The sequence below is a fragment of the Erithacus rubecula genome (assembly GCF_903797595.1).
Source record: "Erithacus rubecula genome assembly, chromosome: 15".
Taxonomy (NCBI): domain Eukaryota; kingdom Metazoa; phylum Chordata; class Aves; order Passeriformes; family Muscicapidae; genus Erithacus; species Erithacus rubecula.
The window spans coordinates 14523892-14547620 of NC_136667.1; the positions used below are offsets into that span (position 1 = coordinate 14523892).

The 23729-nt window shown below is 41.0% G+C and overlaps 1 protein-coding gene across 3 annotated transcripts in view; it reads left to right on the top strand.

The window, feature by feature from the left end:
* Positions 1-1589: 1589 nt before the first annotated feature.
* Positions 1590-23729, top strand: part of LRCH2 (leucine rich repeats and calponin homology domain containing 2) — a 41202-nt gene continuing 19062 nt past the window's right edge. For 2 of the 3 annotated variants that reach the window (XM_079319276.1, XM_079319277.1), the window contains exons 1-11: positions 1591-1962; positions 15104-15248; positions 17290-17416; positions 18212-18317; positions 18416-18552; positions 18774-18907; positions 19035-19122; positions 19413-19524; positions 19827-19924; positions 20071-20138; positions 20371-20475. In XM_079319276.1, the coding sequence (XP_079175402.1) occupies positions 1677-1962; positions 15104-15248; positions 17290-17416; positions 18212-18317; positions 18416-18552; positions 18774-18907; positions 19035-19122; positions 19413-19524; positions 19827-19924; positions 20071-20138; positions 20371-20475 (1406 nt within the window). In that variant the 5' untranslated portion in view covers positions 1591-1676. Of the gene's footprint in view, positions 1963-15103; positions 15249-17289; positions 17417-18211; positions 18318-18415; positions 18553-18773; positions 18908-19034; positions 19123-19412; positions 19525-19826; positions 19925-20070; positions 20139-20370; positions 20476-23729 lie in introns of all 3 variants that reach the window. The other variant, XR_013776071.1, reaches the window with a different exon arrangement.

Sequence of the window (23729 nt, forward strand, 5' to 3'; positions counted from 1 at the left end):
AGAGCAGGACTGAACCCTTCACTCTGATCCTGGCTCATTGGCTCTACTGAATTTCACCCAGACATCACCCACATGATATTTCAGGTCTGGTCCCTTTGTGATCAATAATGGCTCAGCTGTGTGTCAGTGATGTCTTGCTGGCTGAAGGCCAGGCTCTTCCATACCCCCTGTAGAGGGAATTTCCCTTGGATCCCCAAATTAGGCATGACATATGCATGCAAAAATAAACAAAACACCAATCCAAACCAATTCAACAATACAAGGGTCTTCAGGAGGTTTAAGGCTTCAAAGCAGATTCTGCTTATCAAACACACAGCAATTGCATAAAACTGTGGGTCCATGGGGCTTTCTTTAGCATTTCCTGATCACAGCTCCAGAGCAATTTTTGGGAGATAAATATGCATCACCTAACAAGGCCTGATTACATGGCAGGGGAGGCAATTATCCATCCATCCATGCATCCATGCATCCAGTATCCCAGCAGTTCTGTAGCATTTTGTTGAGGTAACTGGACCCTGGACCTTGCAAGGGGCTTGTGATTTCTGTGTCCTCAGTGCCCTGTCCCATTCTGAGCCAGGGGCATTGGTTCTGTGGGGTTTTTGCGAGTGTTCCATCAGTCATTTCAGGGTGAGCCGCTGGCTCGTGTTCCCTTTGTTGTTCCACGGACGATTGCCGGGTGATTTTTCTCGCTGCCACCCGCGGGGATTGCAGCCCGTGTCCGGCTCTGCCGCTGGCCGGGTTTGCGAGCAGAGGCCACGGAGGCTCCGATGCTCCCGGGCAGGAGAGCTCCGGGCCTGAGGAGCGGCCGGTGCTGAGCAGGGCCGGGGCAGGGGCGAGCGGAGGGGGAGCGGAGCCCGAGGGCAGCGGGGAGAGCGAGAGGAGCCCGAGGGCAGCGGGAGAGCGAGAGGAGCCCGAGGGCAGCGGGAGAGCGAGAGGAGCCTGAGGGCAGCGGGGAGAGCGAGAGGAGCCCGAGGGCAGCGGGGAGAGCGAGAGGAACCCGAGGGCAGCGGGGAGAGCGAGAGGAGCCCGAGGGCAACGGGGAGAGCGAGAGGAGCCCGAGGGCAGCGGGGAGAGCGAGAGGAGCCCGAGGGCAGCGGGAGAGCGAGAGGAGCCCGAGGGCAGCGGGAGAGCGAGAGGAGCCTGAGGGCAGCGGGGAGAGCGAGGGGAGCCCGAGGGCAGCGGGGAGAGCGAGAGGAACCCGAGGGCAGCGGGGAGAGCGAGAGGAGCCCGAGGGCAGCGGGGAGAGCGAGAGGAGCCCGAGGGCAGCGGGGAGAGCGAGAGGAGCCCGAGGGCAGCGGGCAGAGCTGAGCGGGAGTCGATGTTCCCCGTGTTCCTTCGGCTCCGAAGCCTCTCAGCAGGGCCGCGCTGTCCCGGTTGCGGGACCATCCCTGCCGGGATGCCCCCGTTGCCAAGAGGATCCCGATCCCGACCCCGATCCCGATCCCGATCCCGATCCCGATCCCGATCCCTCAGCCCCGGCAGCGCCCCCTAGCGGCACACGAGCCCCGGGCACACAGCCGCGCGCCTCCTCGCGAAGCCCCGCCCCCTCACCGCCGCTGATTGGTTGGCGCGGCCGAGGCACAAGGCGAAGCCCCGCCCCATCGCGGGGCGCCCCCTGCGGGTCCCGCGGCGCCTGCGCAGCGGCCCCGGCCGTTGTTGTGGAGGGGCCGGTCAAGATGGCGGCCGGGCAGGGGGGCGGCGGCGGCAACAACGGCGCGGGCAGCGGGAGCGGGCCGGCGCCCGGCAGCGGAGCGGCGGGGCTCGGCATCCCCGCGCACCTCACTCTCTCCTTCTCGTCGGGGCCGCACTGGGGCGCGGCAGCTCTGCCGCAGTCGCACACGGTGCGCAGCCTGGAACGGGCCCTGGAGGAGGCGGGCAGCTCGGGCATCCTGTGCCTGAGCGGGAGGAAGCTGCGCGACTTCCCCGGCAGCGGCTGCGACCTGAGCGACACGACGCAAGCAGGTGAGGGGCCCTGGCGGTGCCGGGCGGGGGCTGCGGGCGTCCTGCGGGGCCGCTGCGGGCCCGGCGCTGAGGGCGGGGGCGCGGACCCGCCGTGGTGGCGGCCGGGGCCGGGCGGTGGCGGGTGCGGGGCCCTGGTGCGGGGATGCAGCGGGAGGGTCCCCGCGGGGGCAGGGGAGGGCTGAGGGGGCAGCCGAGGGGGTGACACGGGAGCGGCCGCTGTTGGTGAGGGGCGGGGAGCCCGCTGTGTGGGGGCAGTGGGGGCCAGTGGGGAGGCTCCGCGTTTGGGTCTGTCCGTGCGGACACCGGGACGGGGTCTGGAGGCTGTGGGGCTGCGGTGTCGGGGCTGCCCCGCTGGGCTCAATGGGGCCGGTTCTGCCGTGTGAGTGTGGGGCGAGTCGTGCAGGTGCGGGCTGTGAGCGGGGCACGCTGAGCCCGCTGTGTGCGAGCGGAGCGGGGCAGCCGCAGGTGCCCGGGGAGGTGGAGGGGAGCGGCTCCGTGTGAGCGTGTGCGAAAGCAGCGGGGTGTGTGTGAGTGTGGAAGGGCGCAGGGCTCGGGGTGTGTGTGTGTCTGTGGGTGCACAGGGCAGAGGGGCTCCCTTCACTGCCCGGCCGGGCGTGTCCGAGCTCTCCGCGGTGCTCGGTGTTCCGGCGGTGGAATCGCTTCCCCCGGGCTGCTGGGAGCGGAGCCGGCGCGCTCGGTGTGCCTGGGCTGCCGGCTCCGGGGCCGTGCCGGGAGAACCGCTCCATGCGCGGCGGGGGAAAGGTGCTGCGCTCTGTGTGCCTGCAGGGAAGAGAGGCGGTCTCAGGGAATCGGGCATTTGTCCTCTGTGTCCGTCTGTACGTGCCTTAAGGATGGGGAATTGCAGCTGGTGTGCCCGCAGCGGGGTGTGCAGGCTGATGGGAGCGCTTGAGTTCGCACTCTGGGGAATGAGAGCTCCGTGTTGTGGCTGGGCTGCACCTTCCAGGGTGTCGGATCCCTTGCAATAAAAGCTCTATCATCTGGGGTATCGCGGTCCCGGCTCGGCAGGAAGATGGTTCCAAGTGCGGGTGCGAGGGATGTGTGAGCATCCAGCAGTGAGTGGAGAGCTTGGTGTATTGGTTAATGCTTGGGTATCGTGAGTGTGGGCCTGGATTTACCCAGGCTTCTAGGTGCAGTGAACATGGAGGCACTTTTCTGTACGGCTCCTAGAAAACAAAGCTACGTTTACTACGGAGGTTCCCTCATATTGTGGCTCATCTCCATTTCCCTGTGGCTTTTTTTGCTGCTGGGGTAGTTGCTGAAAATGGATAATTTTAAATAATGTGCTCGACGAAAATATTGCTGAGAGGCCCAGGATCTTTTGTTCACAAATAGTAGTGGCTTTTGAAAATGTTGTTTGAGTGAATTAATGCTGTGGGGGGGGGTTTGTTTTGTTTCGTTTTGGGGATTTTCTTTCTCTGTTATGAATAGTTTGCATATTGTTTGGAATAGGAGACTGTCCATGGTGGTGCCTGGAAATAAAAAGAGATTCCATGAAATAATGGGAGCTGGAGTTTTCCTGGTAGTAGCATCAAAATGTATTTAGCAATCGTCAGTCACTGCTTTCTGTAGATATTCAATAACCAAAGCACTCAGAAAGAAGCATTGTAGGCAGATAGGCAGTCTATTATTAAAATTACTTTCTGTATCTTGAAGCTGGTCCATCAAGAATCTGTACTTTTTGTTTGCTTCTAATTATTGCTGTGCTTTTTGGTAGGTTTTTTGGTCCATTTATTATGCATGTCAGAGCTGTCTGCAATGATCTTTGGTTTTTTTTTTCTGTTTTAGGATGTAGTAAAACCTAGTCATTCCCATCAGAATTGAATTGTTATTGTGAATGGTGGTGTGAAAATGTTGTAAGGGCTGTCTCTTGCAGAAAAAGCTTTATTCCTTGCTGCTCTCAAATCCTTTACTGAAATAGTTCATCTGAGTCTATGCAACTACCATCTCGGGAGAATCCTGATGTAATGTAGTCCTGGTTTATGAATGAATCCTGATGAAATACAGATTTTAGATGTCTTTCAAAAGATGCTTGTGAACAAAAGACCTGTAGTCTGTATTTTGTCTTGATCTGTAGAAATTTCTGTCAAGTGTGTAAGCAGTGTTGTGCTGGTGAATCATGGACATCCTTGGCAGTGTCAGTGTGGCCTGGAGCTCAGTGGGGAATTGGCAGCTGCCTCAGAGGCAACAGTCCCGCAGTTATTGGTATTTCTGTAACAGTTATCCCTGTTTCACATGCAGATATCCCCGTGAACAATTCCAGGCTGAGGCACAGGAGATGGGGGCTTGGGTCACAAATCTGTGCAGAGTTTCACTTTTTGTTTTAAATCAGTGACTCTGAAATTCAATTCTGTGGTACTTGAAACAAATATTTAAAAAACCACAGCTTCTGGCCAGTGTGGATATAAACAATTTCTTTCCTGTATCACCAACCCTTAGGCAGTAAGATCTGCAGTGTTACTGTAAACCCAGAATATTCTATCTTTATATCAGTGAATTCAGCAAGAGCTATGTTGAAGCACAACTTCTGTTGATTTATCAAAAATAGCTTGGGATTTTATTTTGCATCTAACTTACATAATGCCTTGCCAATACTTAATTTGCAAATACCACGGCATAGTTTTTTTTTAATTTTAAAGTATGTATTTCTCAAGCATAGTGACTATTTCTGCCTGTTTATCTCTTTTTGTTTGTTTTTAACTGTGAATTGTCCTTGCAGCACTTTGGCCAGGAAATCCTTATTTTACTATTTATCTGGAAAATATCCTTATTTTATTATTTATGGCTGCCCAAACAGATCTTATGTTGCTTTTAAAGAACTTTTGAAGACAAAATAAAACCATAGTTATTGAGAAATCAAGAGATACCTTGAATATTCTAGTAATTTTATGTGTGATTTTGCTTCTGTATGAGCAGCATTAGGCCCCCTGGCAGTTAAGTAATTGAGTCTATCACATCAGTGTAATCACAGTCTGCTTAGCTGAAGAGTTGTGTGTTTGCTGTTTTATTTTTTTAAGGATAGTTCAGTCTGACAGTATAGCACAGGAACCTAAGCCAACCTGTGCCTTTAGCAATTTGCCCACTTTTTAGTGAGCATGTTTTAAAAATGAATTTAATAAATACGAAAGGTGTGTGAGCAACAGCTCCAGTGGTGCCATCAGGCTTATTTGTTTATGGTTTTGTCACAACAGTTTCAAATTTTTTAATTCTGAGGGAACTCCCAGGCAGTTTTAAGTAGGTGAATGATTGCCTGTAAATAGATGAATGTTGAAATTTCTCCTTTCTCACCCCTGCTTCCTCTTCATAGCATGGAGGAGTAATATCAGTGTATTCCAGTATGACTTGAGAGTGAGCCCTCCTGTCGTGGCCGGTACCAGTCTTGGCATGGTGTTGTTACAGAGATTGTTGTCACTGTTACTTGCATGTCTGTCACTTTTTTTACATCCGATTTATGCCCCTTCTAAGGCATATTGTCATTCACGTGATTACAGATTAAGCCCCCAAGGCTTAATATTGAGTGTGAAATGCATAAGAATTTTAATTTATAATGCAGTTCTGCCTCTACAGTATGCACTTCTAAACCAATTATACTTTCCTTTCTGAATAAAATTATTTCTGGTGGAGCCAATGTTGAGTAAATTGAGGATGGCAGTAACTGAAGAGCAAAAACAAATCCAGTATTCAGCTAAAAAAATTTAGCATTCATATATGATATATATCCTAAATCTCAATTACATTCTGGAAATCAAGCACACTGCTAAATGTGGTTCTTCAGCAGCATTTCCTTCAGATTTGAAGGAAAAGAGGAACTCAGGTTCTATGGTTTTTGGGGGAGAGGGGCCAGTGTTTGTGCTCTGAAATACATCTGATGCAAAATCTGGAAGTGACGCAGTTTGTACACAATTAGGGAAGTTTTAGCAGTGTTCTCACAGTCTGTCTGCTATTTGGGCAAAGCAGAAATGAGCTGGGTGTGCTTGAGGCTTTCTTGCTGAAGGGCTCTGTGAAGGAACTTGTTAAGGATACTTGGTGTGATGGGCAAGTTCAGTTCAATGACTTGAAGTTAAAGGAAATTATTATACTATTTGTCTGTCTGAAAGGGTACCACTTATATCTTAGTATTTTAAAAATCCAATAAATTTAGTGTTACAACCTTATCTGAAATACTGACCTACAAAAATCATGCATTGTGTAATTTTTTGAAATTTTTTGACTTTTTACCATCTTCATCCATCAAAATTAGGTTTACCATTGCATTGTAATTGTATTTGCAATATCCAGCATCTAACATCTAGAGTATTTCTGTGTTTGCTCAACTCAGGAACTTCTTTTGATATGTGTTTCTACTTGCTACTGATTATTTGCAGAGGAGGCAAATAATTTAGATTGTGAATTGTATTGCAAAACCTTGTGCAATAAAGAAAAATGGAGTAGCTTTTGCTCTTTGAGATACTCTTTTGGGTAAAGTGTGTTTTCCCATTTAAGTTGTGCTGCTTGGTTGGAGCTGATTCAAAAGTACATACTCATATTCTCAGCCAGGCTGGCATTTAATGCTGAAATCTGTCCTTAGCAAAAAGGTAACTAAATCAGGGCTGAAGGCTGGAGTTCCTGAAGGCTGGAATTCCTAAATGTGAATTTATTTGATACATTTTGTGTTAAAAGAGTGGAATGGCAATGGAAGGAGACTACTGAGTTCTCTGCTTTTCTGTGGCTGTCCAACAGTCTGATCTTGTTCGTTCTTCCAGTCTGGGATTGTTTGTCACTTGCTCGGAGAATGTGCTGACCGGTCTAGAGGAGGTCACGCACTTCAGGTGGAAATAAAAAATTAACTCTTATTCTCTGGTATAGAACTAAAATATTTTTGTTGCTTGTCAGACATGATTATCACAAATGTGTTTCCAAGTGTCAAAGTATGACTTCTGAAGTGAGGTTGTGTAGTTAAAAGGCTTGAAGGAGCCCTGAGCCAGCTCTGTGGCAGCTGAGCAGCAGGTGTAAGTGCAGCGGCAGCAAATCCCCGACCATCTGGGTATTAAACCAAGCACTGCTGCCACTTGTCACTTGAGCACCGTCCCCGTAGGTGAAAGCAGGGTGTCATCATGAGAATTTCTTCTGTTGAAGACTGACCTAGAACTAAAAGGTTTCTGAGAGTGCTTCAAGCTGGTACATGCAGTAATGAGAGATACTATAGAATCATTTTTTAAGCTAATAGAAGAGGCTGTGGCCATTCTTAAATGCTGCTGTGAGGTCTGGCATGAGTAGGACAGAGTCAGCAGGAAGCACCAGCCAGTAAGGAAGATGCTGAAGTTGCTACAGCAGGGTCCTTCAGGTCTCAGGAGAACATGCTGAATTGTTGCTAGACCCTGTTCACTCAGTGCTCATGGGCTGCTGGTTTACCCAGTTTCTTCAGGTTTTTTCCTGCTTTCATTTTAATGCAGTTGCCTTGTTCCCCAGTGTTCTTTGTCTTCCAGCAGTTTAGCTTGCTTAAAAAGTGTTACTGCTTAGCTTATCCAGTGACAAGCCATTTTATCTGCCCAAAAGATAAGTCATGTAGTAAACACTGATTACTGCAGGTTGATTGTAGCTTGTCTCGTGTCTATTTAGATTGTAAGCTCGTCAGGACAAAGGCTTGGATGTGTGTTACCGAGCATACAGAGGCTGGTGTAAGTCTTGGGAATTTTGTGTATATTTGAGGTATTCCTTAACAAACCCAGGCTTTGCTTCATTGCCAGATGAGGATTACTTTCCCTTATATTACTTGTCTGTGAAACAAAAATTTGCAATTAAAAATTTTTGAAGCCAAAAAAGAAATTTTCAGAATTAAACCAGTAAGTGATGGAGAGTTGAAGTGGGAGATGCATTGTCTGTAATATGTCAGCTTAAGAAGTCTTGCTGACTTGTCAAGAAAATGCATTTCAATTTTTCTGGTAGTAAAGCATTTTAATAATTATACTCCAGACTAAATACAGAAGTGCCCAAAACAAAAAAGGCTTCCTGTGGGATTTTCTGCTTACCAGTTCAAACTCTGAAAGATTTGCAGAGCCAAGGCACCTTCAGTAATGAAGAGGAGATAATCCTTGACATGAAGTAATGGATTATGTCCTTTTGACATGGTATGGAATTTACACCTTCATGTGCCAGGCTGAGGAGTGATCCTGGTGGTGTGTTCTTTATTTTCTATTTAAATCATGCTGTGCTGAAATAGCTGAACACACTCCAGAGTTGGAGCACTGTGTTATGTTGGAAATGTCTATATCTTTCTAATGTTGGAATATGATGAAGGATTCCTTGACTTAATCTGTTGAGTTCATCCTCATGTTGCAAAATGTGGAATATGTAAAATTTTCTTGAGAAAGGATGTTCTTCACTCTCTGTGTACTTTCAAGCCTGCTTGGCAAGGAGGGAAATTTAATCTGTGAAATAGCAACTAACAGGTAAGCCCTAAGTGATGTCCAGGTGTTAAAAAAAAAAAAGAAACAAAACACAAAAAAAACCCCCAACAAATTACTGTCTTAAAAATTGTCTTGTGAAGATTTAGAGCTTGTCTGGCTTCAGTGAACTCAGATGTGGGGGGTGGTTAACAAGGCTTGGGAAGAAGGATTAACACTGATAGTGGGCACAGGGAGTGCAGAATTTATGGGCCACAAAGACAGTTGGCAGAACTCCTGAGATAAGAGTGAAGCCTGTAAAGCCATCTCAGCATCTCTGCTGAATCACTTCTGAGAGGATAAAAGAGAATTCTGGCAGGAGGAGATCACAACTGGTGGAGCACCAACCCAGGAAACCCACTGACCCAAGGAAGAGAGACTGAGCGCATGGATTAATTAGAGGGAGAAGCAGGAGAGGTCGTTAGCTGATATAAGATGGAATATTGATTATTAAGAGAACTGTGTAACTTGTAGCAAATGAACACTAATTCCTTTCTTTGGTAAAAGGTATCAATAGTAAGAAGTTTTGATAATTGGTGTGCTTGACTTTCAGAATACCCCATAGCACCCAGGCTTGCACAAGTCTGAAAAAAATAATCAGTACCTCTCTCAAGTGTGTAATTATTGGCTCGTTGCAACTCAAGTAACAAATCTCATTTGTATGGACAACACTGGTATTGCTGTGCAGCAGATCAGCACCAGCATGACCCCCTGTTGTTCCAGCCTTTAGATCAGAGCTTCTGGCCTAGTTTTCTACTAGTAGAGATTTCAAGAAAAACCTCAAATACTTGAACCAACATGTGATGAGCAGAGGCAGCTTACATGAAAAACAAGAATTGCTTGAATCAAACTGCCAATCTAGACACGTTCAGTGTAGGTGCACCAAGTGTAGACTGGGAGACTAGGCTTAGTGAGAGTGGGCTGGAATAGTGGGTTCCTTAAGGCTGCTTTGATTTCAGAGCCAGTGTGCTGGATCTCAGTTTTTTTCTCCCTGGTAGCAGAAGTGTGAGAGACAACCATTGGTCTATTCCAGTTACAGAAACATTTATTTCATGTGGAAGAGCTATAGTTCAGTCTGACAGAATGTTTTATTGAAGTCGCTAAAGTAGTATAAGTGTATTTTTAAAAAGGATTTTATTTTTCTTCAGAAGTGCTAAGAAGTATGAAAACCCAAGAACTCAGAACCTGTCAAATGGAATTTCTGGCTGCCTGTGCAACCCTTGATGAGAAACCTCAATTATGTGGTTGTGTAGTTTCTTTGTTTCTCCTTTTAATTGCAGATCAAGTCTGTTACTAAACTTAGGAGTGGGGATCACCATAAAGCAGGTATTTCCTATATCTTCAGTTGTTGGATTTAGAATCCAAATACCACATTGATATCTGTTTGTAATACCTTTTCACAAAACCAGAAGCTATTCCATGCTCTTAAAAGCCCAGTTGAAAAAACGTAAAAACTGCTTGTAGCCACCTCTAGTCCTGAGAGTGTTTTTTATTTTAAACGGAAGGCAGACTGCTTCTATTTGACTTGAGTATACACAATAGATAAAAATCAAGTTAAATATTACTACATAAGCTTTTAAGAACAGACTTCAAATGTACATAGCCTCCATTGACAATTTGTGGTCAGTTTAGTTTCCTGAGAGCTAAAGGGTTTTGTCAGGTATTCTCAGCTTCCTGACTGTGCATGAGAGCTGATGGGTGCTCAGTTTTTTCTGTGTTGTCCTTCTCTGTTGCTCTTCATGTTGGAGAGCAAATGTTAATTTGTATGTGAAATTTGCAGTTACGTGGATTTATGGTGCTGTAGTTATTGAACATTCTCTGACAATAAGTTCAACATTGTTTGTCTCCTTTGCAACTGAAATGGTTGCTGTTTATATCAGTATGAGAAATCATTCTACATCTGGATGTATTTTAATTGTTCAGTACTTCATTTTGCAACATAAGTAAGTCTGAAGAATTCTGATATTTATTATTTAATTATCCAGGTTTGTTTTTCCTTTGAAGGGAATATTTTTAAACATTTTTTGTTTTTGTTTAACAACACAACTCATGCTTTAAGATTGGAACTGCAAAACTGCAAGTAGATTTTAGAGTTTGAGGGACATCCCATTTGAGGTGAGCTTGGGAAGCTTTTGAGTTCCTTCCTCCTGAGGCTCCTCAAATTTGCTGAGAAACTAATCAGGGCAGGAAGAGATGTGTCTGACTAACCACAGAAATTGCACTTAGCATGGACAAACCAATTTCATTGTTCATGTAGCATAACTTTCTTCAGTCGGTGGTTTATGGACATTGACAGCTTGTGCCTCCTGGAGATACCATGTGTAGTGTTTGAGCTACTTTTTTCTTCTCCAGAATCATCTTGCATCTGACAGACAAATGAGTTTTACGCATGTTCTGCGTTGTGATCTCAGATTTGTGTTTAGATCGATTAAAAGAGTATCTTTGGGATCAGGTCTGAACACTTGTTTTAAGGCATCTGTTGTCTTCTGTAGGACTAATTTTAGAACTACTACTGTTCTTATTCTCTGGCTGGCTTAGGCTAAAGCATCACTAGAAAAGCTGGCTAGGAAAATTTATCAGTGGTGAGTTAGGAGAGCAGGTCTGGGTTATGTGGGGTTTTTAGGATTTAGTTTCTTAATACCATTTTGGAGCAAACAAAAGCCTAACGCCAATATCCTGGATGAGCAATGTATTTTTATGAAAAATATAATACCAAGATGAGGTTCAGTGTAAATTTCTTAGCTGAGCCTTGTATTTCAAGTTCAACATGTAGTGTATGTAATATGTGAATATAAAATTATTGTATTGGTTTACATAAAAGGCCAGTCTGTTGTGTCATCATGTTCCTGATGGTAAGCAGTGTTGCTTAGGGAAAAGTGCAAAATCAAGGCAAACATGATGTTAATACTACTAAAATACCTGGCTGCACAGTGCTGTAATCTGACAGTTTGAGCTTTTTGTTTTTCCTCTTAATCATGGTTTAAATTTATACAAGATAACTTCTCACTTCTTACAGCTTCCTTTCCAGACTGCTTTCCTAAAATTCTTTCCGTTTGATCTTTCTCTATATTATTTTTTTACATCATGGTCTTAAAGGAAATAAAGACTTTACTTTTTCTGTCAAAAAAACTAAAAGGCAACTGACTTCTTCATATTTTTCTAGTTCCTCTCTCAAATTTAACCTTAGCAATTGTATACTTCTCACTTTCATTGTTCCTGCAGATGTGGTGTATTGAAAAGCCCTGTGATTTGTGAGCAGGCATGGATAATGTCTTCTGTTTAGTCCTCACATAACACTCCCACTGAGAGTTTTCCAGTCTGAACTGGTTAAAGAAAGGATTCCTATATTCTCACTTCTAGAGGAGTTGTCAACCTAAATCATCTGTGGTTCTGCATTTAGCAGCTTTTCTTGCTTCTCCAGTCTATTAACCATTACAAAGCCATTCTCAAGTGCAAGCAGCCTGCTTTCATTTCAAGTGAGATAGAAGCTGTCTTGTTTATGGAGGAGCACTGTGTTCCTTTTTTCAGACTGTATTTTCTTGGTCAACTGTTGTATCATTGGTCTTCAAAAAGTACCTAAATTATGCAAGTTTCACATCTACATTTTATTTACCGGAATAGGCAATACTGTCTCATAAACTTCTTGCTTGTTATAAAAATGTTTTGGAGTAGAAATCATTCTTTAGTTTGGATAAAAAATAGTTTGCTTGATTTTAAAAAGCTGCAAGTACATTCGGTATGAGAAAATTATGGAAAACTATAGATGCTCTGATCTTTCTCTATATAAAAGTCGGAACCAATCCCTGGAGCTGCTCTAATGCTGTTTTGCAATGATGGAATGGAAAATTGCTTGGAATAGAAGTTTTGCTATCTCCTACCTCTTTATATATCTTTTTTATTTTACTGTTGAAAGATAGTGGGTGTCATTTCCTATTCTAACAGGATTTCTGGCTTTCATAATAAAAAGGTGTAATCCTTGCCCTGCAGTGTCTTCACAGGCATTGTCTCCAGAGAACTGTTTTCTACAGTAATACACAAATAAAGTGACCTTGGTATGTATTTTGATGTGCAGCTATATGAGTTCTGTATGAGGGCACACTGAAGGGCTCCAGCCAGACTGTGCTGATGTGATTTGTGCCAGGCCAGGCTGGAAACCACAGCTGCTTTATGTTCCCTGTGGAGTTTTACACCTTTGGTCCACTCGTCCAGGGCAGAGGGTTGGTGCATCCTCTGCTTGTTGTCTGGCTTGCCTCTAGATTTTATTTCTGCAGAAAAAATACCACAGCTGGTTTTTAAACCTTAAACTTTCCAAGATGCGTGGCTGAGATGTGGCTGGAAGCAAATACAGCAGCAAAATTTTCATGGTGTCCTTGAGCCTTCTCCTTCAGGTCTAACCTACAGTGCTGTTCCTGGGACCAGTGGCTGTAGGGTGGGATTTTGTCATTTGTTTTGTTGACTTGATCTTTATACCAGCCTTCAGTCATCTTTTCAGCTGCTGATAAAACCAGATCAGGAAGAGGTTTAAAGCTGGGGGTCTTTCTCAGAATGGAGTTGTGTCCAAGCATGTGATAGAGGTTGTAGAACTGGGCCAGCAATGAAACTGTGGACATCTCTTTTGCATGCAGGTGTTGCACTGCTGAACATTAGAACAAGAGAGCATTTGTCTAAGAAGGGTTTTGCAGAGAACTTTCATCTGAAAGCTGTCATTTTTCTGTAATACTTTGAAAACTGATGTAGTGGGAAATAGAAAATTAACTTTACTGGTTGGGAAAACTTTCTCAAGCATGCTAATTTTTTTAATAAGCTTTTTAGGTTTTGCTGAGATGTTCACTTTTAGTTAACTTTATTCCATTTTTCTCACAGTTCATTAGGAATGCCATTCCTTCAACCTGGGAATGTATTTTTCTGCCTCTTGCAGGTAGTTTGCAGAATTCTGCATCAGCAGTGGATACCCTGATTAATAGGAAGAGTTTGTGATACTTGAACTTGAGAATATTTTTTTTGTTTGTTTGTTTGTTTTAGAAATAATGGAATAGCAGCCAGATAGCACACAAAATTTCACATATTCTAGACTTCAAGAAGTAAAGTTAAAGGTACTGCCAAAAATAACTCCACAGGAAGATGGTGTTTCATTGTACCAGTCAGTTTTGTTTGCTGGTCACCTGCAGAGCACTGTGGAGGCCATTCCCTCTGCTCAGCACCCTGGTGTCCTGCATTCAGTGGTTGTGTGGCAGCATCCAGGGTGTTCTCTGCCCAGCTTTCCTGCATCCTCCTGTCCTGCAGCTCATGCTGGTGTGAGCAGGGATCTGCCACAGGTGGGCCTTTATTCAAGCTGGGTGTCTGCCAGGTGAGGGCCTGGCTCCATCCCATTCCAGCAGCTGGGTGCTGGTGTGCACTTCCTGAAGGCACATTCTGTGCTGTTTGCAGGATGGTGATGAAGAAGCTAAGCAATATTGATTCCACTGTTGGCCCTGAGAAATGCTGCTTGTAGCTGGTTTGCCAGTTAAGCTTCAGGTTGTTGAGCTCTCTTTGAATCTGACAATGACTTGGAACTAATTTTCCAACCCTTTTCTAGACTTTTTGCAGAACTGTTTGTTCCAGTGATAATATGATGGGAGCTAAGCAGAAACAGTTATTCCATGTGAGTGTTAAAAACTGAGAACTAAAGCCTGAAATAGCAAGGGATCTGTATTACTTCTCTGTTAAAAGAGTTTGTTCAGCATTTCTGAGAAACCACATCCTTTTCAAATGTCTTGGGGTTGGCAGCCAGAGTTCCTTTCAGAAGACTATGCAGTTGTTCTCAAGTAAATATCTCTTTCTTTGAAGGTATTTTGGTGGACTTTTGATGGCACAGGTTTTGGTAGTTTAGCTGGTAATTTCCAGAATTCTCAGGTCACATTTCATTTGTATTTTCTGGTTCCTTTCCATGTTTCATATAGTCAGAGGTGCTGTGCATTTTGGTAATGCTCCATTTTGTCATAACTCCTGCATGCAGATTTGCATAATGCAGTCATGCATTGTCACAATAACTCTAGCTCAAAATTTGTGTTTCCATGGTCAAAGATATTTCCTATTTCTGCTTTAGGCCAGGCTAAATTACATCTTGACTTTTATAGATAAATACCTGCAGCATTGCTTTTTGCAACTTTATCCTCTTTTTAGTTAAGTTACAAATGTGTAGCTGGAGAATGGAGTTACTGTGTAAAGGTGTTTTGGGAATTTGGCTTTAGCATTTAGCATTGCAGATCCATTGTACAGTGTCATTGGATTCTATTGTAGCCATCAAACAGGAGAAATAGCTTTGGGGTTGTACCTTGATTTACTGTTGTGCCTAGAGTTGGAGGGGAAGAAACCCAAGAATTGCACAGAACAAAGACTTGATAGAGGAGGGACAATCATAATTGATATTCAGTGTCATTGTAATTGTAACTATGTAGTAGGAAATGTATTTTTGAATTCCTGTCACTCTTCTACTTTCTCTTGTAATTGCATATTGAACAATAATCTTTAGTATTTTAAGACATTTTTGTGTATTAATTATATGCAGTAGCATCTGGTAAAACTGAATTATTTTGCACTTCTTGCAACACCTAAATTTTTAGGAGCATGACAAGAATAACAGTGGGTACTTTTATCTTCTCTTACTGCAGCAAAAGTCTTGCCTAAAAAAGGAATTTTTTTTTTCTTCTATTTGCTTCTAGATCTTTCAAAGAACAGATTTACTGAAATTCCTCCTGATGTCTGGCTGTTTGCACCTCTGGAAACTTTAAATTTGTATCACAATTGCATCAAATCCATTCCAGAATCTATTAAAAACCTACAAATGCTTACCTACCTTAACATTAGGTGAGTACTGGTGGTTGATTTTTGGTCTTTATATAACTTATCTCCTTAGAGGGTTGGTGTTTGGCTTCATCAGGTTATTGTGTTTGCAGAGTTTTCTTTGTTATGTAGACAGACAATGCTCAGAAACTACAGCTATAAAAATTTGCTGCTATCAAGAGGCTAAATTACTGTGGCCAGAAAGTCCTGCTTATTTTGCACATTACTACATCACTACTTTACTGCTCTTTTTAAACTTGGAAAACATATGGTTGGATTTTCTCACTAGAACAGAAGATGGATATGAGCTGTGGAAGGAGAGGGAATCTAGAAAACTCTCCTGACCCTGTTTTTCACAATACTCCTTGTTTGTGATATTGGCTGCATCAAATCCAAAACAGTTTTCTCAGTTGAGAGCTATTTAAATCCCCAAAACCTACTGTGTCTCAAAATTGGCAAATATCAGTTCTTATAGTGCTAAATCATAAGTGTTGTGCTCTGTCACAATTTTAAAGAGGATTAATGAGATAAAAAACTGCAGTATTTTCTGAAAGAAATACAGCCTTTCTTCAGCAGCCCATTTCCCTTTTGATGGTGTAGCTCTTCCTTCAAGAGTCAGCTCTCCTGATGATGCTTTTCCAAACTCTGCTTTGTCCTCATTTCTGTGCATCTGTCCATGGGCTGATCTTGCAGGGCAGGAGTGTGTGGGCTGTAGCATTGGAGAACAGGCTAAAATCCTTCCCTCCTAGCCCAGGTGCTTTGTTACAAGAGAAAACTACATACTCACATTCTAACTGGGGCTTCAGATGGTGGAAGAAACATATTGTGCATATCATAGTAGAGCAGGCAGCTCCTTAAACCCAAAACCTGAAAAAACAGAGGAAATCTATGTAAGCAACATGAGCGACTGCTTTATTGCCACATTTTTATAGTCAGTTCAAAATAAGTTTATTTGCATATTATATTTTTGCTTCTCATGTCTTCAACCAGAAAAGCCTGGCTTATCTGCCTGAAATGCAGCATAAAAAGAGACTTAATTTATTTATATAGGCATGCATTATCTGTATTATTTGTTTAGAATTTAATGGAAAGAATATATAGCTTTTTTTACAGGTACTGTTAGAAATTTTCATTTTATGATGTAATGTTGCATTGCTACAAACTATAATAATGGAGAAAGCATTAAAAAGAACCCAAATTTTTTAGGTTATGAAAACAATATTCTGAATGCATATCAATTAAGCACTAAAACTTCTGGTATTTTTCTTAATATAGTATGAACCCAAGTGTCAGCACTTAGAAGTGATGTTTTTTTGTCAAAAATGGAGCTAGCTCTGCCTAAATCCATAGCAATTACTGATTTTTGTTTTTTTACTTTTATAAATGAAAGGTATTGCTTTTATATCACATCTGAACAAGATGTTTTCCAATGACTTTTTAAAATATACCTTATTGGAAACATTTTATGCGGTTCTGGCAGTGGAAGTCCATCAACATCCAAAGTCCATTACGTGGGTAATTTTTTCAATATTGATTTAAATCCAGTAACAGTGTATTTCATGTCTACAAAGCAGGTATACATGGATGCACCTGGAAAATTATGTACACAGAAGAAATACATTTTAATTAAGGCTTACTTTCTAGCCTATTGCTCAGCAAAACAGTTAAATGTTCAGGGCTTTTTGTGATGGCTCAGGAGGGACACAAAAACATTGCATGAGAAGCAATGGCCCTACATAAAGTTCTGGCTTGGCAGACTCTCAGATCAGGTGGTGCTTCTGGAGGTTCTTCTATCAGCAGGATCAAGCAAATGAAAACAAAATAAACATTATTTCTTTTAACAGATTTCTCTGTACATTTTGGTATTAGATGCTATCCTGTGAAATGGGAATCTTAAATTCACGTACCCGAAAACAGTCTGTATGTACAAGGAATTTGTGACAGACATGGTAGACAAAATTGTCAGAGGTGGAGAAAGTCATCTGGGATGGGAGAAAATTTGTACAACATTCATAAAAAAGATATTATAACCCAGCCATGCTTGTCCCTTTTTCTTGCTTTCAAGTCGAAATCTTTTGTCAACATTGCCAAAATACCTGTTTGATCTTCCTCTGAAAGTTCTGGTTGTCAGTAATAACAAGCTGGTCTCCATTCCAGAAGAAATTGGAAAGTTGAGAGATCTAATGGAGTTGGTAAGTTCAACTATGAATCTTTGTAGTAAGTACACTTGCAAGCACTATATAAATTCAGTATAGTAAATCAGTAGTACTCTTTAAAATATAGAATATGGAATTTAAATTATGTTTCTGTGTTTTATTGATATTTTTGGTTTATTTTTCAAGATTGTCAAACCCACAACACATGCTTGATGATGATTAAGGACATAGTAGAGAGAGTTTCATTCCAGTACCTGTCATATACCTGTTTAGAATATAAGTAGGCTAGAAAAACTCTATGTGATTGTTCAATCACTCTAGTCTACATAAATGAATTTTAAATTAGTGTCAGAAATAGCTGTAGTCTCTGTTCACTTGATGCAGCTTTGTCACCCTCTAGTGCTTGTATCCAAAAAGCTGGTGAGCTTGCTATTGCTGTCTGTACATTACTGTTTATTGCTGTCTTTTTTAGTTTTATGGGTTGCTTCAAGGTTTATTAAGGAAAAAGAATTTTTAGAAGAGGAGCAGCATGCCAGTCAATTGCTAGCAATAGCACAAGAAGTTTTTGACAGATCTGGGAGATACACCAGGAACTCCTGATTCCTAGGCTACAGTATTCATTGATTTAACTTCTTGAATTGAATTTCTGGAATCACTAAATACTCGAAAAACCAGCAAGATATGTTATGGTATATCTTCTCCATGGAAAAACCAAAATAGTTGAATTTCTTTTCTTTTAATAGTATGCTTTATGATAGTTTTGATCACAGTGTTCCTCTGTATAATTTCATTTAAGATGTTCAGTTGATTTATTAATTATATCTTTCCTAGGATATTAGCTGTAATGAACTTCAAGTTCTTCCCCAGCAAATAGGAAAATTGCAGTCACTTAGAGAATTGAACATAAGAAGAAATAATCTCCATATGTTGCCAGATGGTGAGCTACTCATCTTATTTCCATTGATGTAGGCAAATTAGGTAAAGTGTTAAGAAGATAACTGATTCTTTATTTGTTTGCTTTTTTCCTGAATGCAGAATTAGGAGACCTTCCCTTGGTAAAGCTGGATTTTTCTTGTAATAAAATTACGGAAATTCCCATTTGTTACAGAAAGTTACGTCACTTACAAGTTATAGTTTTGGATAACAATCCAATGCAGATACCACCAGCACAGGTTAGTATTAAAGCACACAAGGTCAGAAATTTGCATTAGGATCTTACAGGAAGCTGTTCTGAGTTATACCAAGTTTTCTTTTCTTTTAGCTGTGTTTGCATATTTCTCTTTTTGGCATGTTCTGGCTGTAAATTCAGTGCAGCAGGTATTTCTTGGGGTATATTCTCAGCAGACATTGCTGTGTAATTAAGACCTCTTTTTGTTCCTGTGTTTCCCTACAGATATGCTTAAAGGGCAAAGTACATATATTTAAATTCCTCAGTATTCAGGCGTGTCTCAGAATAGATAAAAAACCGGATTCTTTAGATCTGCCATCATTAGGTAAACGAATCCCCTCCCAGCCACTCACAGACAGGTGAGTAGTGGGGTTTTTGAGGATAGAGAATGGATTCTGCAAAGGATGTTCATTTTCTTATGGAAGGTGAAACTACTGTTTCTTTCATTCTTGTGCGGGTTTTTTTTTTGTGTTTTTCTTAATATAGCATGGAGGACTTCTATCCCAATAAAAACCATGGACCAGACTCTGGCATTGGAAGTGATAATGGGGATAAAAGGTTGTCCACTACAGAAGTGAGTATTTTTTCACTGTTGAATTTGTAATTTCTGATTTTTTAGAACTTTTTCCTTTGTATTTTTTGTAATTTGAGAAATACCTCAGTAAGTTGCATTTAATATTCTTTCAGGATGTGTACAGTTGAGTTTAAACCCTTAGACTGCCATATCAGACACAAATTATTTTTGTATTTCTTTAACTTTTCTGGTTAAGGTTGATTCTAATTAGTATGATATGGGAATATAAGAAATCATATAGAAATACTATTTCCATATCAGTTCTGTAGTAAATATGAGTTTCTTTGCAGCCATCTGATGATGATACAATCAGCCTTCACTCCCAGGTATCAGAGTCAACAAGGGAACAGACATTAAGGAATGACAATCACGTAATGGGAAATAAACTCGATCCACAGAAAGGTAGTACCAGTTGTGCATTTGTCATTTTCAGATACTTTGCTTAGGTAATCTAATGTAAGAAAATAGTACAAAATTACAGGATCATGTGTTGGTGTTGCATTTTCATCAGTTCAGAAAACAATGTTGTAATCACAAGCAGAAAAGGCTTGAGAGAAAGGAAAAAAAAGATTATTTCTTAAGAAGGCACAATTTTATGTTATCTTTATTTGGCATTTTACATAAGTACTTTTTTCTCTCAGGAATAACATTTGGTCAAGAGAGCTGTTTTAATATCTTTCCTGTTCTTCATAAATCCTCCCTAGACCAGGAGGCGTTTGACTACATTGATCCCCACACAGAGGAGGGAGCTCTTCCTGAGCAGGGAGATGCACAGATTGGACCCCTGCTCTCCTATGTCAAGGTACTAGAGACTGGCAAAAGAGAAACTGTTCAGTGGCCTTGTGGTTTTGGTTTTTTTTTTTTTTTTTCCTTTTTTTTTTCACCCCTTAATTCAACTCTAACCTTTTTTTTCTTTTTTTTTTTTTTTTTTTTTCAATTTTCTTGAAGGAACGGGGAAAACATCCTGAAAAATCCCAGAAAATAGAACAAAATGAGGACTGGGGAGATGAAAAAAGGTAAAATCATCTTCATCATTTTTGAGTAGGTTTTACTAATAGTGGCAGGGGTCATAATGGGGTTTTTTTAAGCCCCTTGCATATGGAGGAAAGAATTCTCATAATGATCAGAGTGTTCCTCTTGGACAGAGAATAAGCTTATAGGATGCACTGCTTAGTTACTGCCATAGTGAGCCATTTCTGTGTCTTGCTTCACTGAAGTCAGGCAGATCACTAATGTTTAATTTTTCAGACTTCAGAAAGAACAACTGCTGGCTGAAGATGATGATGAACTCAAAGAAGTGACTGACTTGAGAAAAATAGCAGCTCAGTTGTTGCAGCAAGAACAAAAACACAGGTATAACAATATTAGTTAAAATAACTTCTGTTACAATTAATTTATTCTTTAACTTCTCTTATATCCAAAAGCTTTTGACACCTTATTTTGAGAACAGTTTTGTCCAGCTGCCAAAGAGTGAAGTGACAGACTCTGTCAAGATATGTGTACTGTATTTCTTGTGTGAATTACACAACCTCCCTACAGTTTGTTTGTGACTGGTTATTTTTATTGCAATACAAGCCAATTTAGGTGACACTTCTTCTGTCAATATCTTCTGGACTGAAAGGGAAATTTGTTTGAACATTATCCTGTCAAATGACAATATCTGTGTATAAAAATAAATAATTTCAACCACCTGACTTTCTCTGCTTCATTGTGGGCATCTCAACAGAGCAATTCTTGAAAAGGAGCCATCAAACAAGCAGCAGATTAAAGGAATAAAACAAATTAGCAACTATGTCAAATGAGGAACAGGAAGGAATAGCTGGAGTCACATGGAAATGGCCAGACTGGCATAGGAACAGTTTATGTACTGTTGCTTTGCCAAGCAGGCAAATGCTGCAAAGTCCTTGGAGAGTAAGCTCCTCTGAGAGGTGAAAGTTATATTTAATAGTAGTTCATTAACTAAAATAGTCCATAACATTCAGTATCCCACAGTAATGGATGTAAGTTCATACCAACTTAAATACTATTTTCTTTTCTTTCAAGTTCCTGTGTAATTATGAGACTCTGCTGCTTTGCTTTTAAGATGGTTGAAATACACATGAAGCCCTCAAAGAAACTGAGATCCCAATACTATGAATTGCAGGGTCTTAAAAGTCACTAGCAAATTATATTAGGTAAATATAGTAACAGTAGTGTGCATATGTGAAAGATAAAATAGGTTTTGCTTAGAAATCCAAGCCCTGCTTTCAAGAATTGGGTGTTGTTCACGGGGAGGGGAAAAATAAGATGAAATCTTAGTGCTAGTGTGTTCTCAGTACCTGCAAATAAGGCCAAGAATGCCTAATTTTCTCCTATTAAGGAAGAGAGAATGAGGGTGTTTTTCTTATATTGCATTTTTTATGGTGGTTATTTGTGTTGCATGAGGCTGTTGTTTGATTATTTATTTCCCAGTTGCTAATAATTTGCAATGCCAAGCCACTCCTCTTCTGAAGTACTGCAGCTTGAATTTTACCTGTCATATGTTGTTGTGCCTTAATGTGGTGGTCTTGCTAATTGTTCTGCTTTGTCTTGACTTATGCAGATGTGCAATCTTAATAGTTTTACTTCTTAGTTTAGCATTTATATTTTAAAGTTTGCATATGTATTTTTAGGTACATGAGCTCAAAATGCCCTCTAATGGAAAATTTAGCCCTGATTTTGAGCCCATGAGGTTTTCCAACAAGCAATAAGAATATTATTTAGTATTTAGTGAAGATATTTCTATGCTTATTTGTGGAAAATATGGTCAATCAGTGAACAGAATCCTCAGGAAAGTTAAGCATCACAAAATAATTCCTTACTAATCACGTTTCTGTTTGTTCAGTGTATGTTCTTGTAATATTATGCAGTCTTCTTTCCTTTTGCTTGCTATGCTAATGACTTCCCTGTCCTCTCCCATCAACCTATCCTGCTTCCTCCTTCCGTCTCTGGCTTTGGTGTGCATGAAATGTGAATACAGACGAAGGCCACTAAGCTATAGAACTTCATTCAGTGAAAAACTCTTCCAGAGGACCAGGGCAGCAGGACGTGCATCAAGGTATAAAGAGTTAAAATGTGGACAAAAGAAATGCTCTTGGCCATTTCTTGAACAAAAACTGAGTTTAAAGGGATTGGCTGAGTTAGCCTAAGATGGTTTGTTATTACAAACAGTTTGCAATATATTCTTTGTTCTTTAGGATAAAATATTATTAGGCAATTCTCTAAAGGATACTTTGAGTCCAAACCTAGAAGCTTTTATTTTTCTTTAAGTATACAATCTCAGATAGAGTACCTCAGGCAAAGTGGTGCTTTTAGTTTTTTGGGGTTTTGTTTATTTGGTGTTTTTGTGTTGTTTGCTTGATACTTTGGTTTTAAAGTGATAATTTTCAAGTTAACATGACTAGAGATAATTTGTTTTGCATTTGACCCATGGTGGAAGTATTTGTAATATGCAAACCTCACCAGTAACATAAAACTGGAGTGTAATGTAGACTATACTCAAACATGTAGGTATTGAATGAAGTGATTTCAGACCTTGTTGCCTTATAAATTGAAGCTCTGTAACTTAGTCTATATACTCCTTGTCTTTTTCAAAAGACAGTAGGGTAATTTAGATTAAATAATTTTCATTGGTTCCTAATGAGCCTGTTTGAATCTGCATCAAAATTAAGTCTGGGTTCTTACCTGGCAGCAGTAATTTCCTAAAACTGTCTAAATCCAGAAGAGCACAGCTTCAATCACTAAGCAGAGCCAGATGTGAAGTCAGGGGGCTGCTCTGGAATGAGTTGAAAATAAATAATCTTTGTCTCACTGCAAAGGATTTCTAGTATCTTTTTAGACTTCAGAGATTCAAGGTGTAGTACTTGCTTGCCTAAACTTGAAGATAGTGAACCTTAAATAACACTGCCATTGTTCACTTCATTTGTGTCTGTTAATCATTGCTATGTTTGTACAAAATCTGAAAGTATAAGTGGCTGAGAAGAGATTCCACTCTTTAAATCCTGAAACTTGAGAAAATATTTTCCAGTATCATTGTTGATCGTGCCATTGACTTTTTCTGTCACCTGTTCAAGCACTCTGGAGTTGTAGTAGTTGCTATAATTTTTTTAAAATAGTTTTTTATCAAAATCTGGGCATCCTCTTTTGGACCTAATAAAGACTAATTAAGGTTTGATTTTTATATTGACACATTATTATATTAATAAAGAAGTTTATGGTTTTGTGAAACACACATTAAAAAATTAAAAATGTAGCTAACACCAAATCCACAACATAATTAGTACATTAACAAAAAAACTCAAATTAGCAAACAAATCCTCTACTTGAGTAGATGCTGTGCTTGCATAATATAGAAGTAGAATATATAAATATGTGGTGTTGAGTAGTGTAGATTTTTAAAACCTGTGTGAGTTTTAGAACCCTTTCAGAGGATTAGTTTGTGTGCTACCTCTGTAACAGCAGAATTGGTGTGATTTGTAGGAATTGTAAGTGTGAAATTAATGGCAGTTCTAGCACAGGTGTCCTATGCAAGTTCTTAGTTCATATATCAGATTATCAGTATTTGGCCCAATAATTGACCTGTGCAATAA